The 17,852-nt window shown below is 46.6% G+C and overlaps 1 protein-coding gene across 4 annotated transcripts in view; it reads left to right on the top strand.

The window, feature by feature from the left end:
- mgat3b (beta-1,4-mannosyl-glycoprotein 4-beta-N-acetylglucosaminyltransferase b) overlaps window positions 1–17,852 on the top strand; it is a 36,038-nt gene that overhangs the window by 2,795 nt on the left and 15,391 nt on the right. The window contains exons 1-2 of one of the 4 annotated variants that reach the window (XM_061770394.1): window positions 12,197–12,953; window positions 14,939–15,026. Coding sequence is in view for 2 of the 4 variants with exons in the window: in XM_061770392.1 (XP_061626376.1) it covers window positions 12,772–12,953 (182 nt within the window). In the remaining 2 variants the exon portion in view is untranslated. Of the gene's footprint in view, window positions 1–44; window positions 550–12,193; window positions 12,954–14,938; window positions 15,027–17,852 lie in introns of those variants that run through there. The other 3 variants (XM_061770393.1, XM_061770392.1, XM_061770391.1) reach the window with 3 other exon arrangements.

The raw sequence follows: 17,852 nt of genomic DNA, 5'->3' as shown, positions 1-17,852 counted from the left end.
ATCCGCCAGCCCCCTCTCATATTTCTGCCCCCCCCTTCATCCAGCCTCCATGCAGCCCCCTCCGCCCCTTGTCCGCGGCGGCGTGACGGAGGAAGGCGGAGCTATCCTCTCGCTGAGCTGCCTTCATTCGCCCTCCTTCCAACCTGCAGCGAAGATGGTGAATATCCACTAAAGGAGAAGAAGAGACTGAATATCTTCTTGTTTTTGCACGGCAGGGGTGGGGGGGAGGGGGGGGCGGGGGGGGCGCAAGAATACGCGGAGGAAGCGAAGAAGGCTGGCAGGCCAAAGCCGGTAAACACGCACCCACATCGGGCCAAGAGGACGGCGGACATCGGTGGTTTTGGACACCCCCGCGAAGGCACCCCCACCACATCCCTCCATCCTCACGAATTGGGATCTAAAGGATTACAGCCCGAGCCCCGGACTTCCAGCGCTCCCCCCCTGGCCGCAGCCGGGGATGCGGCGCCTTGCTCGGGCTAAAGTCGGACGAGCGGCCGGGCTCTCATCCGCAGTGGACCCATGAAAGGCATCTGACACAAGCACAGATGGGTAAGATGAGATGGCGTGCGCGCGCGCGTGATGCTGGATAGAAGTTGAACATAACAAGAAGCACAGATGGTCTGTCTGCCCCATTTCCATATATGATGATGGTCTGTCTATACTGGAGAGTCTGAGCTCTTCGTAGAAAAACAAACACACAAAACTGGCACCTTGAGAGTTGAATTCGTTCCATAACCAAGATTGTCCATTGACTCGAATAGAAAACCTTTGAAATATACTTGCAATGCCAGTCATCTGTTCCAGACACTTTCTTTTGGATTATTATTCCGTGTTTTGAATCAAGAAAAATAGCACTATGCTGTAAAATAGAAATGTAAAAACAGAATAGAATGTGAAGAAATAAACTGCTTTTGTAGTCACACACTGTAATATTTGGGTTGGCATGGCCGAGTGAGTGGAGTCGTGACCTACAGCAGGTCCTTGTGAGATGCCGTCATTTAGGTTTTGTGTGTGAAACAAAGGGCACGCATGCAAGTGCTGTACCCTAATTGTTCCATCCATCCATTTTCCTAATCGCTTCTCCTCACGAGGGTCGCCTATCCCAGCTGTCGTCGGGCAGGAGGCGGGCGGGGCACACCCTGAACCGGTCGCCGGCCAATCGCAGGGCACATACAAACAAACAACCATGCGCACTCACATTCACACCTACGGGCAATTTAGAGTCTCCAATGAATGCATGTTTTGGGGATGTGGGAGGAAAGCGGAGTGCCCGGAGAAAAGCCACGCAGGCACGGGCGGGGCCGGGGATCGAACCCGGGTCCTCAGAACTGTGAGGCTGACGCTCTAACCAGTCGGTCACCGTGCCGCCCCTAATTGTTCCATCTGGTGCATTGAAAATCATCGTGTGAGTTACCAGTTCCGCCGGCAGCGGCACAAATGCTGCCGGAGCCTGATTTCCGTGCAAGCACAAGACTCCACCTTGGACATGCGGTGGAGTGACAATTTGGTGGTAGAAAGTTGCTCTAAACTTACGTCCACTCAGACCACATCTAAGTTCCAGCGCACCCTAGACTGCTGGTCTAACCCATCCATCCATCCATTTTGTGAGCCGCTTCTCCTCACGCCCATCCCAGCTGTCATCGGGCACACCCTCAACCGGTTGCCGGCCAATCGCAGGGCACATACAAACAAACAACCGTTCGTACTCACATTCACGCCTACGGACAAACTAGAGTTTTCACTTAACCGACCACGCATGTTTTGGGGATGTGGGAGGGAACCGGAGTACCCGGAGAAAAGCCACGCCGGCACGGGGAGAACATGCAAACTCCACACGGGCGGGGCCGGGGAATGAACCCGGCAGATGTGCTAACCGGTCGTCCGCCGTGACGCCATGTGGTATTTCATTCGTAAATATGTAAACAGCGGGCATCAAACCCTCTGCATCGTTGTAGAAATCAATTCATTGAACGCATTATTATCATCATCAGCATCATTATTATATTTTTTTAAATCGTCCCACTTGCCAACACACTTATGGGGGGCACACAAACGATTAGTGGTGAGGGGCGATCACCAAGTGCCCACTTCATGGCGCAGATACTTGTGATCTCCTCCCAAGCCAACTTGACATCATGCGTGTGCCCCGTGTGGGGCTGCTTGCAGTTCTGTTGTCATGTACTTTGCACGCTTTGCACGCTTTGCCCTCCCGGACTCTTCTTGAGAAAAAGGTGGTTGTCTGAGCTCCGCCATGTGAAAGACTGTCAGTGGGCTACGAGCACACCACATTTAAAGGGAAGGAGAGGAGCCACTTTGATTGGACATGATTGAAGTCGGCCGTGGTCACTCCCGCAGCCGACATACGCCTCGCGATTTTAGTCTACAAAATTACCGACATTGTCTAACGTGCCTCCGGTTGCGCTGCCTGCCGCATTGGATTTCCGCTGTTCAAGAAAATAGAGCCCCAGGTCTCGTGCTAGCCAATCCACAATCGCCACGATGGATCAATCAAAGAATTCCTGGCTGATTTGTATCAATTGAGGAGACTGCCGTATCTCTCACCTTTACGAACGTCATATCTGTGTCATTCCCAACCCAAATAATAAGTGAGACGGATAAAAAAGAATCTGTTCTCGGGTCGAACTGTGGCCGTCACATACGAGCTGTTCGAGCCATGTCCCAGAATAGCATTTTAGCATTTGGGTGTCCAAATAAGTGAACCACGGTAGTAAAAACACTAAAAGTCATCGTCTTGTTTTTCACATTGTTTAACATTTGAAATTGTTGTACTAGTGTAAAAACAATGGACAAGTAACAAAAAAGGCTAACATTCTTGAATGTCGTACACATGTAAAAAGACGTTACCTATTGTTATAGTAACAAATTCTATACAGTGGAACCTCAATAAAACGGACCGTGATATAATGGATATCGGATAAAACTGAACAGTGTGTCCAAACATAGTTTCCATTTGGCGCTTACAATTCTGTTGATAAAGTCTGTCAGTTCCAGAATTGGCCGCTGTTGTTTACTGGTGCTGTGGCACAATCCAGGCGGAGAAGGGACTGACGTAGTTCTGGGTCACAGATTTACATATAACTCAATCCATTTTCAAAAGACGCGCCTACGTGGCGCCATGTTGAAGGTGGGGCATTGACGTGGCGGCCATGTGAAGATGGTTCACTTTATTATTATCTACTGTGCATTACGCGAGAGAGCGGCATGACTCTGAGGAATACAAAACACAAATCTTTGGAGTCTGGAATATGCTACTTTTTTGGTAAAGTAACACTTTTTTGTCAAGTTGTCTGCCTTTGGCAACAGATTTGGAACTAAGAAGCACACTAATTCTTCACGGCCAGAGGTGGGTAGTAACACGCTACATTTACACCGTTACATGTACTCAAGTAACATGTTGGATAAATTGTACTTGTCAGAGTAGTTTGAATGCACCACACTTTTTACTTGAGTATTTATGATAAGAAGAATCGATAGTTTTACTCGGTTACAATGATCGACAGGCTGCTCGCTACTGTTATTTATCCATTGTTGCATGCACAATCTATTTTTAGACTTCACCTGAGACTCCCGCATAGGGCGTCATTGCGCCAATCCGACCTGATCACCAGTGTCATTTGACTCCAATTCACCAATCAGACGGCACAAGGCAGTCATATGACTGCACGCAAAGCCTTTGGGGGCCGATCAAAATGACGCATTTTGGGGGGGGGGGGGGGGGGGGGAGTCTGTGTTTGACAGACTCCGAAAAACAACAGCTTCATGAAGCAGATGATGATTTTGATGACGCAGTCTTGTGTCTGCCCCAACGTGGATGTTACGGCCCACTTTTAACTTGAGAAAACACCTTGCGGTAAATTGCGGATGTGGAAATGGTTGTTTTGGCAGTGCATATGCCAACATTAGCCATATTTTAGGGTCATAAGTCACAGGGAAACATTCATCTTTTGGGGTACGTGCCATGTTGCAATCTTAATATCTCTCGCTCTCTCTCGCACACGCAGGCACACACACACACACACACACGACAATCCATTAGTCTGGTCAGCAAGCAGCTTCTTCATTCAGTCATTTAAGTGAATAAAGCAAATCATGTTTCTGTAGGGCCCAATGCATGTGTTGTTGGTTTCTGGGCACTTCAAAATTGAAACGGTGGCAGGTGTGGATTCCCATATATTAGAATTGTATCATTTTTGGGGGGACGTTCATGCTCTGATTTTTGTATTTTTTTATTATTTGTATTATTGAATTTATTTTTACTCACCAGCAGCGTTGCCGCAGTGACGTTGACAAAGTAACTGAGTTACTTTACTGATTACTTGAGTTTAAAGGTAACTGAGTTACTTTACGGACGACTTCATTTCGAACGTACGGTAACTAAATTCGAAAAAAGTGACTTTTTAGTTACTTTCAGCAGCTGTCAAGTGGCGGGAATATCACTCATCCATCGTACAAAAAAAGCATTAACTTAACCGTACCCATTACGATACACAAGTTACGGAATGTTGTCATCTAAATGAAAAAAGAAGCTAAATATGATTGAAGCGGAGTCCCATTAAAGAGAAGAGAGCAGCAATTACGTCGAGCAGACTTGACATGCCCAATAGCCACCCAAATACAAACAAGCACACCGTTCGCACTACACTTCTTCAAAGACTCTTAACTGACAGACAGACAGACACGGACTGTAGCACCCCTGCCGATTGCGTGGGGGTCCATGAAGGCGACTGTGTGTGTGTGTGTGTGTGTGTGTGTCTTTGTGTGTAGTAGTGTACAACAAAGCTTACTATTGTCCTCTTGAGAGAAACTAGGAAGTAGCGACTGTATTGCCGGTCCCTCGTCAGAGTCGTCAGCGTCCATTGTGTTTGCGCCGCTCGCTGGCTGCTTGGGTCCACGTTAGTTGACGACGTGCGGGAAACGTGCAACACGTCACGTGACGTCATTGCCCCAGACGGCTGCGTTGATAAATACTTTGCAGTTTTTCTCGATATTGTACTTAGTCGTTGTGTGCATTTTAGTTCAGAATCTAGTGTGTTTCGTCTGTTTTATTAGTCGTTGCTAAAAGAAAGGCTGAACACCGCGGTGTCTCCGCTTATGACATGCACCGTGACTGAACCAAGTGTCCTGGTTATCGACTTGCCTCCTGTTCCCAAGAAATGAAATTTGTTCATGAATATCTGTTGCCTGACCACAAATAGGATAGTATGCAAAAGCGTGTTAAGTTCTGGTTCTCGTGAACAAAAAAGTAACTATTGGTAGCTAAATCAAAGTAACTTGAATCTGACTACTCTACTAAAAAGTCTCATTAGTATAAGATTATTTATGATGTCACCGGAGCACATTTTGGGAGTAACGCGTTACTCTGTTACCAACACCGCCGCTCACCAGTTACTCTTGAGTAGTTTTTTTCACAGTACTTTCTTACGCTTATTCAAGTGAATATTTCAAGGACTACTTTTGACTTTTACTTGAGTCATAGTATTGTAAAGTAACAGTACTCTTATTCGAGTACATTATTTGGCTACTCTCCCCGGCTCATGAAAGCGACTCGCCTACGATGAGTACTGTCTGTCACCACGACCGAGCACACAAGCGTGGTCAGTTTGGATAAAACTTTGAAACATTGATTCATTTTTCCATACCGCTTCTCCTCACGCCGGTCGCGGGCGTGCTGGAGCCTATCCCGGCTGACTCTGGGCGAGAGGCGTGGTACACCCTGAACTGGTCGCCAGCCAATCGCAGGGCAGATATCAACAAACGACCATTCGCACTCACATTCACACCTAGGGGCAATTTAGAGTTGTCAATTAACCTAGCACGCATGTTTTTGGGATGTGGGAGGAAAGCGGAGTGCCCGGAGAAAACCCACGCAAGCACGGGGAGAACATGCAAACTCCACACAGGCGGGGCCGGGGATTGAACCCCGCTCCTCACAACTGTGTGGGAACTGAACACACTTATTTGTACAAAATTGTTTTTGTTGAGGCGCCACGGTGACCGACTGGTTAGAGCGTCAGCCTCACAGTTCTGAGGACCCGGGTTCAATCCCCGGCCCAGACTGTGTGGAGTTTGCATGTTCTCCCCGTGCCCGCGTGGCTTTTCTCCGGGCACTGCGCTTTCCTCCCACATCCCAAAAACATGCATTCATTGGTGACTCTAAATTGCCCGTAGGTGTGAGTGTGAGTGCGAAGGGTTGTTTGTTTGTTCGTGTGTGCCCTGCGATTGGCTGGCAACCGGTTCAGGGCGTACCCCGCCTCCTGCCCGATGACAGCCGGGATAGGCTCCGGCGCGCCCGCGACCCTCGTGAGGAGAAGCGGCTCAGGAAATGGATGGAAACAAGTCCTTTAAAATCAATACATTGCTCCCTAATGATTGGAAATCAATAGGGCTGTTTTGTAGGAAGAGAATAATTAATTACAAATCAATATGGTTGTTGTCAGACCAATGAACAAAAACATTCAAAATCAATCAAGCTGTTGTGCTCGAGCTGAAAGCCCCCCCCCCCCCCAAAAAAAATGTGTTGCACTGTTGGGCCAAACCATTCCAAAGACTTCAGCACCCATACGGTCGGTCGGTCGTCATGCTGCGAGAAGAGTTTTCTGGGGTCGGGGAATTGTTGCGGCAAAAATTGTTCAAAATCAATCGGCTTGAAGAAATTGTTTTTCAAAATCACTGGGCTTGTTTATCAAAAAGAACACAAATGAAAAATAAACAAATATCAAACAAAAACAAATACATAGAAATAAATGCTAGGATAAAATAGGAGACCATTCAAATGTTAATGTTAAAATAAGAAACAGTAAAGCTAAATATAAACAAATAATAGAAGAAACAATAATAATAATCATAATAAATAACATAAAAATAGGAAGTAAAGAAAACTGATTTAAAATGACTCAAGCAGATCATGTATATTTGCACTTAAAAAATGACCATTAATGAGTAACATCAAAATAAATGTTACAATAAAACATTTCATTTCATTCAAATGCCGCAATTATGAAATGAATTCTATTGTTGTTGTTTTTTTCATTTCAAACCAGATGTTGAAAGTACTTTAAAAGTTTCCACCGGACACGAACTGAACAATCAACTCAGCGATGATGCGAAGCTAACCGCGCCAATCGCTTCACCATCACATCGCATCACTTCTGCCGCTGTTGCTGTGGCAATCAAGCGGTGTTCCGCCTCTCATTTGGCATCCGCACGCACGCACACACACAGGACACGCAAGCTCACCGGGATGCTGGCTGAGCGTAAACTTTTCCCGGAGAGAATCCAATACATTGCTATCCAATTTTTGGGTGTTTTTGAACAGATTCCCAAGCAGTGTGTGTGCATATTTTAGCTCTGCGCACACAAACACTCACGCTCCCACACACATCCCGTCTGTGTCGCTGCATGCACTTCCTGTTGTCTCGCCCTCCCACTGACCCCTCGGTGCTAAGCTGGAGCGTCCAAAGACGCGAAAGTTGGCCTTCTCATTGCGTTTCCGGGGTGCCAGGAGCCGGCACCCGCACACCGTGAGTGCCGGTCAGCCTCTGACAAAGTGTCGTCGTCGAATCCGCACCGATAAGATTTCTTTTAAACACGTATCATTGCCGTTAGCAATGAGCCGCATAATTGGCCGATTTAATTAGATACTCGGCTGAGACGCTCAGGTCTCGGAAGAGAGATAGAGGTCCGCTGCGACTGACAAGCCATAGAAAGTGGGAGTCGAATTTGGCTCGATGGACTTCGCTGGTGTTTTAAAAATTCAGCCCTCCAAGTCCGAGTCATTGAGCAATATGACATTTGCTAGACATGTCTATCGTGGGCGGCACGGTGCGCGACTGCTTAGCACATCTGCCTCACAGTTCTGAGGACCCGGGTTCAATCCCCGGCCCCGCCCGTGTGGAGTTTGCATGTTCTCCCCGTGCCTGCGTGGCTTTTCCTCCCGCATTCATTGGAGACTCTGAAATTGCCCGTAGGCGTGAGTGTGAGTGCGAAGGGTTGTTGGTTTGTTCGTGTGTGCCCTGCGATTGGCCGGCAACCGGCTGAGGGTGTGCCCCGCCCGCCTCCTGCCCGACGACAGCCGGGATGGGCTCCGGCACGCCCGCGACCCGCGTGAGGAGAAGCGGCTCAGGAAATGGATGGATGGATGGATGGATGTCAATCATGAGTAGACCCACAAAAAAGGATCAAGAAGCCTTGCCCCAAAAGACACAAGAGGTCTGCCATTTTGGTTTGAAACGACCATAATGGGTTAATTTTGGCCCCCTGGTTGGAAAAATATTTTTCATAGCCACAGGGAATGTTGTAGGCATGTCTATCATGAGTAGTCCTACAAAAAAGAATAATGAAGAGTCTAGTTTTGACTGTTCATCAGTGCAACAGCAGTGTTTTGGAAAAACAGAAGCGGCATTTTGCCCGTTTAAGCCGCCACCCCAAAAAACAAAACAAAAAATGCTGATCTTCTCAAATAGAAAGGCAAAACTTTAGAAAATAGGAATTTTCAATGTCACCGAACTTTGATCGATCCTTCTGCCAATCAACTTTGCTGTGTTACTACTTCCTGTTTTATTGCCAACAGCCACCCATTGAAGCAGCTCTCTTATTTGTTTTGGTTTTTTGACTGAAAATGGCATTTTGGAAACAGGTGGCGATAAGATTGCCATCGTTTTGGCGGCTGCTCATTTATACAACAGCATTTTGGAGTGGACGTTTAGTCTCGTTCATTCTCGCTTACTTCCTGTTTAAATCCCTGCGACAGCCCGTTGACGCTGTTACCGAGTTGTTAGTTGACCCAAGACACCGCTAAAAACAGATCATGATTTTGGTTTTGTTTTGGACGCTCGTTTGAACGAAATGGAGAAATTGGAATATCGATCTGAAAGTGGACAGTCGGTATCTAAAAACAATGCCCATTTAAAAGGCGTCTTTTCTCAAAACGTCAAATTGAATGTCCTTATTGTTGAAAGTTGTCGTTCACCACACTTGGCTACTCTCTCCTTGTTTACGTCCTGCCTTCATCGCAATTTAGGCAGAAAACGGAGGAGAAGGTGGTGCTTTTTTGCACATTTTGGAAGCAGAGGTTTCTCAAAGTGCTTTTTTTTTTTCTTTTGAAAACTTCAAAGTTACCATACCCGACGACATGAAAAGGTCGTGCAAGAAGGACGGCTATATAGGGTCCACCTCGTTTGGATGCGCACGTGGCCGGCCGCCCTCTGTCAAGGTCACAATGTCATCTGAAGGGAAGAGTTTCGGCCTTTTCCCTTGGAGCGTTTTTGGCCTGCTCCTTAAAACATTCGACCCGCCTTCTTCCTCACCCCCACCTTCTCCCTCCTCTTTCTCCCCCCCCCCCCCGCCGCCACCTCCTCTCTGAGCTCCACTTTTCTAAATACGGCCTCCTCACCCCCCCACACACACACACACACACACACCCCTCACTCAATGGTACCTCCTGTCAGACAGCTCGCCCCAGTTTAACCGCCAACCGAGGCCAAAATAGAAAAGCTCTCTCCTTGATGACATCTCCGCCATGTCCCCACTCACACACACACACGAAAATACTCGAACCCGCCCTCCCCCACCCGCTTTACTCGCAGTGTCGCTTTACAGTCGGCGGAAAATGCCAGGATCAGAATGTGAGGAATCTTTAGTGTTTATCGCACTTGCAAAGAAATCCAATGGCATTCTTTCTTTATTGGCTAGCAGTCACGTAGTGCGGTCGTGGCGGCGGAACAGCATATCGTGAACAGTTGTGACTATTTAAGAAAAACGACACAAACAGTATAGTAACATCTTCCGTCATAGCCGAGCGAGCATATCATGCAGTCTTGACAAAAGAAGCTCGTTTGTATGATGGCCCACGAAATTGCAGATTGGAACAGCATATCATGCACTGTTGTGACTCAATTGTCTCACTTCCATGACAAGGACCAAAAAGGGGGCGTAATGTGGCTAATGTGGCATTTCCCCTTCTGGTCCAGATCTGTGTCAATGTTGTACAATTTTGTCTCGACAGTGACCCTCTGACATTCTTTTGACTATTCTTTTTTGTTTTTGTTTGACTTTCTCTGACCATTTTTTTGCGTCTTCCTGAGTTCAGAGAGTTCCTATCACGCATGCATCTTATTTCCATGACAAGGATGAATGTGATGTAAAAGCAGCCAGCCTTACTTTCACCTTTGCTAGTTTCCCCCCCAAATTTGCACAGCAGCATGTCATGCATGCACTGTTGTGTCAGTGTGTTCTAATTTTAGCGACTTTGTAACTATTTCTTCTTACTTTTCCTGTGACTTTACATGATTTTCTCTTCCTTGTTTTGCTTCTTCCATGTTCAGAGAGGGGCCTGTCATGCAGCGGTTTGACTCAATGAGCTTCTTTCCTCGACGAGGAATGTGACAGAAAGGCGGCCCACCTGACTTTATTTGTGCCCTCAACTGCAGATTTTTCCAAATCAATCGCCTTTTATTCGCAGACTCCTGGTCCATTAAAAAAAGACTTTGTCCACTTTCCATGACTTTTGTTATTTTTTACTTGTATGACTTTGTTGACACTTCCTGGGTTTAGAGCGCTGTGGAAACAAGTAGCATATCATGACAGCGACTTCTAGTATAGCGTTGGTATTTTTCTCTCGAATGAAGCTGATTTCCATGACTATGAATGTAGCGTGACATAAAGGCAGCAAGGCTGACTTGAATCCTTTTTTTTTATCGGCAGCAAGCAGCGTACCATGGAGCGTCTTGACAAGGACTTTCGATGACAATTTTGGGACTTTGTCTATGTGATTTCTTTTGGTTGCATTCCGAAAGGGTTAGCAGCAAGCAGCGTACCATGGAGCGTCTTGACAAGGACTTTCGAGGACTATTTTGGGACTTTCTATCTCAGTTTTTCCTTCTTGCTGCGTTCAGAGAGGCATAGCAGCAAGCAGCCTATCATGCACTTAAAAGGTGACTTTCTAGACTACTTTTTCATTTTGATTACCTTCTATGAATATATTTTGTATTATTAGGGAATTCGGAATGGCCTATTAGCAAGAAGAATATGATGCACCGTCTTGGCCATGACAATGCTGACAGTGTTTTACTTTCTCTGACTTCTGACACGCATGTCATGCACCGTCTGCACAGGAACTCTCTGCGATGTTTTGATCGTCTCCTTCCGTGGTTTGAATCACATGATGCCAGCGTGCGTCAGTGATATTCAGCAAATTGGCATTCAAAATCAGTCTTGATTGATGAGAACTGACTTACTGCTACTGAGTTTATTGCCATTTTTGTTATTGTTACACACAATGAATTATATGTCTATTCTCACACCCAAAAAGGTGACACGGGAGCTTTTCCCCCCCCCCCCCCATGAGATCTGCAGTCATTGTAAATTTGAAGGTCACCTACACACACAGCGGAAGATGAGCCGTGAATGAAGTGTTTTTGCATGGAAGGATGGAGGGATAGATGAAGGGAGGCAGCGAGGGCATTTTCACGGGGAGGAGAGCGTCTCATCTGGGCGAGCGGTCCGGTACGCACACATCCACGTAGCACGCACTGCCTCCGGTTGCCATAAAACCTTGCTCTCAACTCATTTACACGTTGACCTACAAATATTCTGCTTTTCACCTCCACATTTCCCTCCAAGTGTGAGCGTGCGTGCCTGGACTTCTCCGGTGCCTCCCGGTTATTTGGGTTGCTTCCTCCACTCGTCTTGCCTGCTTTTTGTTTGTGCTCACGGTTGTGATTGTTTATTGATTGCCGGTGACCCGGAGTGCGGAGGAACGTTTACATTTCGGTGCCATTGATTGTCGGGCAGACAGCACAGGAGTGCTTAGCGCGTGTGACTTGCAGTTCTGAGGTTCTGTATTGGAATCTGGACGAAGGCGTAGGTTTTCTCCAGGTGCTGTGGCTTCTTTCCACGTTCCCCAAAAATGCATGTTAGCTTCATTTGTGACTATAAATTGTCTATAGTTGTGAATGTGCGGGTGAATGGTGGCCTGTGATCGCCTCGCTACCGGTCTGGCGTCTTTCCCGCTTCTCTCACCCGAAGTCAGTCGGCCGTGGTAGGACAAGCGGAGATCAGAATCAGAATCGTGTCCAAAACACACAAGCAATTTGTCTAATATGACATTGGTGCAGGTTTATCTGTAATTGGCTGGCGACCAGTCCAGGGTGTGTCCCGTCTGTCTCGCCAAAAGGTCAGCTGGGATAGATTTCCAGCACTCCTGCGATCCTGAGTTTGGTATTGGCCGAGGATCTAATTGTTTGCCGTCTTGAAGAAAACATACCTCCTTTAGCGAACAGCGCTTCAGTCTGTTAGCTTTTTGTCAACAAAGTCCATCGTTCTAAATAAGCATTCCTTCGAGTCCCGCGCAACGCTATCAAAGCAATAAATAGTGTAAGTAGACCTCCGGCTCGCTGTCCAAGTCAAATATGCGGGCCACTACTTAGGATCTTTGGCACAGAAAAGCCTTGATGAAAAGTGAGAGTCTTCCGAGATTAGTAGCATGTGCTGGACATTTTTCAATTGTGCGGGAGCATGTGGCAAGACCTGCCGCACGTCCGGTTCTGTTATCTCGCAAACATTCTCGGAATTCTGACCCTTCGGGCTGCGACCCTTCTCGGAGATGACTGTCGTGTTTGAGATTACGGTTTGACGTGTATGAAAATATGACTTTGATGTCCTCAGTATGATGTGACGAGTCATGTTCGGAGCAACAGACGGGTAAGGCGACGCGTCGGCACGGCCCGACTTCGACATCACGGCGCCTCTGCGATGGCTTTATCGCGGATTCGGTGTGTGTGCGTGCGCGTGTGTCTGCGCATGTCTCACACACATGAACACACACGGAAGCCAAGAATGATTCAGCACTATTCCCTGAAATGTCAACTGAATGGATGCCGTCGTCTTTCCTACTGCGCTATCTTGGAGACCGCCTGGCTATCCGACATACGCAGGTACTTCACTTCTGACCACCAGTTTTCACTTAGACGGACGGAAAGAGGTCGATGGAAATGGGAAGATGTGAGATGTGTCAGTCATAGCGTGTTTAATATGTTCATTACCAAATGTTAGCGAGTAGAATTGCATATTTAAAAAAAAAAATGTTGCGTCACGTAGCGTACCAATCCTTTTTCATTGGACAGAAATGCTAGCATGCAAGGAGGATATTTGGAGGTTTGGGGGGGGGACAGTGGTGCCTCTTTATTCTGTGTATCGTTGGATGGACACTGGAAATGGTAGAACACTTCAAGACATTTGGAAAACATTTGTGAGGGGGAAATGGGATTATAGACTGGCAGCGCCTGGGATGGATGGATGGATGGAAGGAAGGAAGGAAGGAAGGAAGGAAGGAACACTTACAGATGTTGGGAACCATCACTCAGTTGTGAGAAAAACAACTTGGTTTAAGACTGCCCTTGAAGGCAACACCTGACTTAGATGGCGCAAAGGTCTATCTACACTGTACATAGAATAACTGTAAGGACATTCAGAACAATCACTCAGTTGTTAGGAAATGTCTAACTGTCCCTGAAAGCAACCCTATATATGTGTATATATGGATAGATGCATAAATAGGTTTAATTTCCCTCACGGGATGAATGAAGTATCTGTCTGTCTGTCTGTCTGTCTGTCTGTCTCTAGCTCTGATCTTTGCGTCATTCATTTAAGGGCATTTGAAACACATTTGAACACAAAAGTCTGTGGTTTCAGACTGTCCCTGAAGGCAGCAGCTGGTTTGATAGAGAGAGAAAGAGAGAGAGAGAGAGAGAGAGAGAGAGATAGCACAGCACTCTTGTTGTGAAAGGTTTTTGTGAGCCTCCTAAGCGCACACACACACACACACACATTTACAGCTTTGAGTGACCAGTTCCCAGGCTTGACGTCACACTAGCGCGTATATGTACACGCACGCACGCACGCACACACAATGAAAGCCACTGTATCGGAATCAACAGCAGTTTTGTCACACGCGCGCACACACAACCAACACACACACGCCCCAAAACTCTCCAAACATGTCAACACAGGAAGCAGACATTAGATCCACCAGTGCAGCTCAGCCGCCACCATGTTGACAAAGAATCTGGTCAAGTTGTTTCGACACGCACGGAATACACGCTGGTGTGCGCGTGTGGCACAAACATAGGCCCTGTTGTGTACTGTGCTACAGTAGTAGGCACACAGACACACGAACGCAGTGTGCACAGTGTGCAGTGCAATGCTGTGTGAATACAAATGCAGCCCCATGAGTGGAAGTCGGGCGTTCGGGCGCACATGACAATTTGGGTCCGCTTCTCAAATGAGCGCCGGAGCTTGTCGCTTGACGCTGCTTTTTTTCAGGAGCCTCGCTGGATGAACTTTTGTCCTTTGCTAGACATCCTGTTTGTTATTTTCTGTCAAATGTTTTTTTTTTTTCCCCTTGGCAATCTTTTTGCATGTGCTTCAAATTTGACTCTTATTAGTCTTAGTCTGAGCCAGCTGACAGCCTGTAGCGATAGACATTCAATAGGCACATTGTATGATATTTGCATATACCTGTAATTATAGATAGATACTTCTTTCTTAATCCCATGAGTAACGTTTCATGTGATTTTATATTTCTAATTTGCGGCAAAAGGGGAGGACCGTAGTTGCGCCAGCCCACAGTGCCGTTCGCCATGATGATGAGGAGGAAAATGACAGGGCAGGGGGTGCCAGCGAGCACCGGCCCTAACTGGCATTATAGAACCCGCCCGTCAGGTGCTTTGGCATCTTAAAGAGCCATTTTGACGGAGCCTCGTAGCAAGACAGCGATGCCCACGAAGGTGCCCGCCGCCTCGTCAGCGCCGCTGCCGAGTGGCGCCGTTTGGGGCGGGGGGGGCGGGGGGACTGTTTTTGCATGAAGTGGTTCCATTCAGCACTTTCACTCCAAAGATTTGTTTCTTTCAACGATTCACAGATTCCATGGAAAGATTTTCCCGACTGGACGCTTAAGTCGATGCCGAGACATCGGCGCTATTCTATCGTCGAGGTTCATGTTGAAAATGGTATGTTCCACGAAAAGTCATCAATCTACCTTATCGTTGAATATCAATTCACATGCAAAATCAAGAAATGTCCCCGCTAAAAGCTGTGACCAGCATAGGAGTGACGTCGGAGTGATCTGATTGGACAGTTGTCCCAGACCACCCCTCACCCTCTGCAGTTGAGCAATTGAAGGCTTACTATTGACAGACATATTTAGGAGGCTTGTTCAGGAGTTGGAGAAGAAGAAGAAGGCTTTTGTCCAGGGACTCTCTACAGGCTTCTCTGTTTCCGCAACACAATGCAGCATTTTATAACTCAGTGATGCATTCACTGACACTCTGTATAATTCGACTCAGGTATTTGCTGCCTGTTCTTTGTCCTAAAGCTAATTTGCAAAGGAGCACAATGCACAAAGAGAGCGCGAGAGTCGGCGATGGTCGAATGAGAAACGACGGACGACAAGATGGACTGTTGTTGCTACTTTGTCTGTTCTCACGATTGGCCAGGAAAGGAGGCCAAAACACACACACACACACACACACACACACGCACGTTAAAAGTGCAGCCGAGCAACAAGATTTGTATCCCTTCTGAAGTTTTGTCTCTTTACATGAGTCTTGACGTCAAAGTCGTGCATCGGTTTTTCGAAAGCTGTTTTCTTTTATAGGACTGATGTGCAACTTTGACATCAAAGCCTCATGTTTACCGAACAGCTTTGAAAGTTACTGTCCACTGTAGTGACTGATGAACAGCTTTAAGATATGGAATTTTCCAAAAAAATGACCGATGCATACCTTTGAAATCAAGGATTCATGCACAGAAAAGAATCGCTTTTGAAAAGCTGACTTTTCGCAACTGACATCAAAGCCTCATTTAAATCGAAGAATGCAACTTTGTAGTGACTGATGTGCAGCTTTAACATGAAAGACTGAGGTATATCGGAGCAAACCGCTTTTCGGTTGCTGTTCACTGTAGTGACTGAGTCACAGCTTTAAAATACTGACACATATAGAGGATTGCAACATTTGAATGGCCGTCCACTGTAGTGACTGATGTGCATCTACTGTTTGACACCAGACTCATGCATATCGAAGAAAACGGTTTTTGGAGTAGTGACTGATGCTCCACTCTCATCCGTGTGTTACAATTGCTACGTAAATGAATAATCATCAGCCTTCTTGCTGATTGTTGTTTGTCCATAAAACAGACAGTCGCGCTCTTAAATGGGTCATGCAACACAAGCCGCTGGTCAAATGTCACCCGCGTGCGGTTCACGTACAGGTGGAACGCCATCGTTGTGTGTTGTGTTAAAGTGGTGCCTTGCCAGAGTGGCTGGGCGGCGCCTCGTGATGGCGCTTGGCATCAAACCCGGGACCAAAGTGCGTAAAGGCCTGACGCCAAATTCTTCTAACTCTCGTTGTGAGACAAACGTCACTCAATCTGTCGCCCGGGCAGGAAACAAGAGGGCCTTTTGTGAGTGTGTGCGCGCATGCGCGTGTGTGAGAGAGAGTCTTTAGTTGTGCATCAGTCACGACAGTAGAAATTGTTTCAGAAGCGCTTCTATACATGCAAGTCAGTAACATGAATGCTGTGCATCAGTCACTACAGTGGACAGCTCGTCAAAAAAATGGCTTTAATTCTATATGCGTGAGTCTTAACACTGCATCAGTCACTACAGTGGACAGATGTTCAAAATCGCTTTTCTATATCCGCAACGTTGCGTATCAGTCACTACAGCGGACAGCTATTCACAAGCTTTTTTTCTTATACGAGTCTTGATGTCAAAGTTGCGCATCAGTCACTACACCTACACTGTAAGTGTCCACCGAGAGCGCCGTGCCTGTAGAAGAACACAGCTTTTGAAATGCTGTCCACTGCACGAGTCGGACATTTAGGTGTTTCCTCGTCTGTCTTTGGCATTTCCGTTTGATTGACAGCTCTCAAACCCACAATTATGCAAACGAGGGTCAGCGGAGAATGACGGAGAGCAGATGTTTTTCCGATGTTTCACTTCATATTCTTCTTTTGAATGTATCAAAACGCCTCTCAGGTGTATCTCAGCTCGTTAAGTGTGTTCTGCTTGACGTGTGTGTGTGTGTGTGTTTTCATTCCTTTTTGTACGAAGACACGGTTTGACTTCCTGTCGTGTTCACAGGGGCGCTGTTAGCGAGCCCATCAGGCTACTTTTGCGCTCGCTCAGCGGTTCCTGGCCAGCCTCTCCAAACATTCAAACTGGGAAAAAGCTCCCGATGGCTTCTTCCATCTTTCCTCTTTGTGTTGCGTCCGTGAACAAAACTGAAGCTGACTGTGTTGTCCTGACTTGGCTCGTCAGCAAACCGTTTATTTTCATTGACGTACGGTACAGTAAAACCTGAAAAATCTTTTTTCAAATTTCAAAATGTTTGGAACTACACAAAAGCTAATATGCACAACTTCCATTGAAAGATTGAAAGATTTGCAAATTGAAGAAAGTCACTTTTTGAAGAGCGTTCTACTGTAGTGACTGATGCACAATGGTAACAAGTCTTGCACTTCCAGACGAAAAAAAAAAAAAGAATTTCTAGCCTTAGGTAGCTATCCACTGTAGTGACTGATGTACAATGTTGAGTTGGATGTGTCTGCACATGTGTGTCTTGAAATGAGCTTTCGATAGTGCCTGCTGTAGTGACTGATGTGCAACTTGAACATCAAAGACTAGAAAACTGCTTTTTAATAACTGTAGTGACTGATACACAGCTTCAATATTAAAGTTGTATGCATACAGAAGAAAGCAGATTTTGACTAGTGTCCCTGATGTGCAACCTTCACATCAGATTTGTGCATAGAGACAACAGCTTTTACTAGCT

The sequence above is a fragment of the Phyllopteryx taeniolatus genome, chromosome 4, assembly GCF_024500385.1.
Source record: "Phyllopteryx taeniolatus isolate TA_2022b chromosome 4, UOR_Ptae_1.2, whole genome shotgun sequence".
Classification (NCBI taxonomy): Eukaryota; Metazoa; Chordata; class Actinopteri; order Syngnathiformes; family Syngnathidae; genus Phyllopteryx; species Phyllopteryx taeniolatus.
The sequence above is the reverse complement of the archived record's forward strand: the minus strand, read 5'-3'. Positions and strand labels throughout refer to the sequence as shown.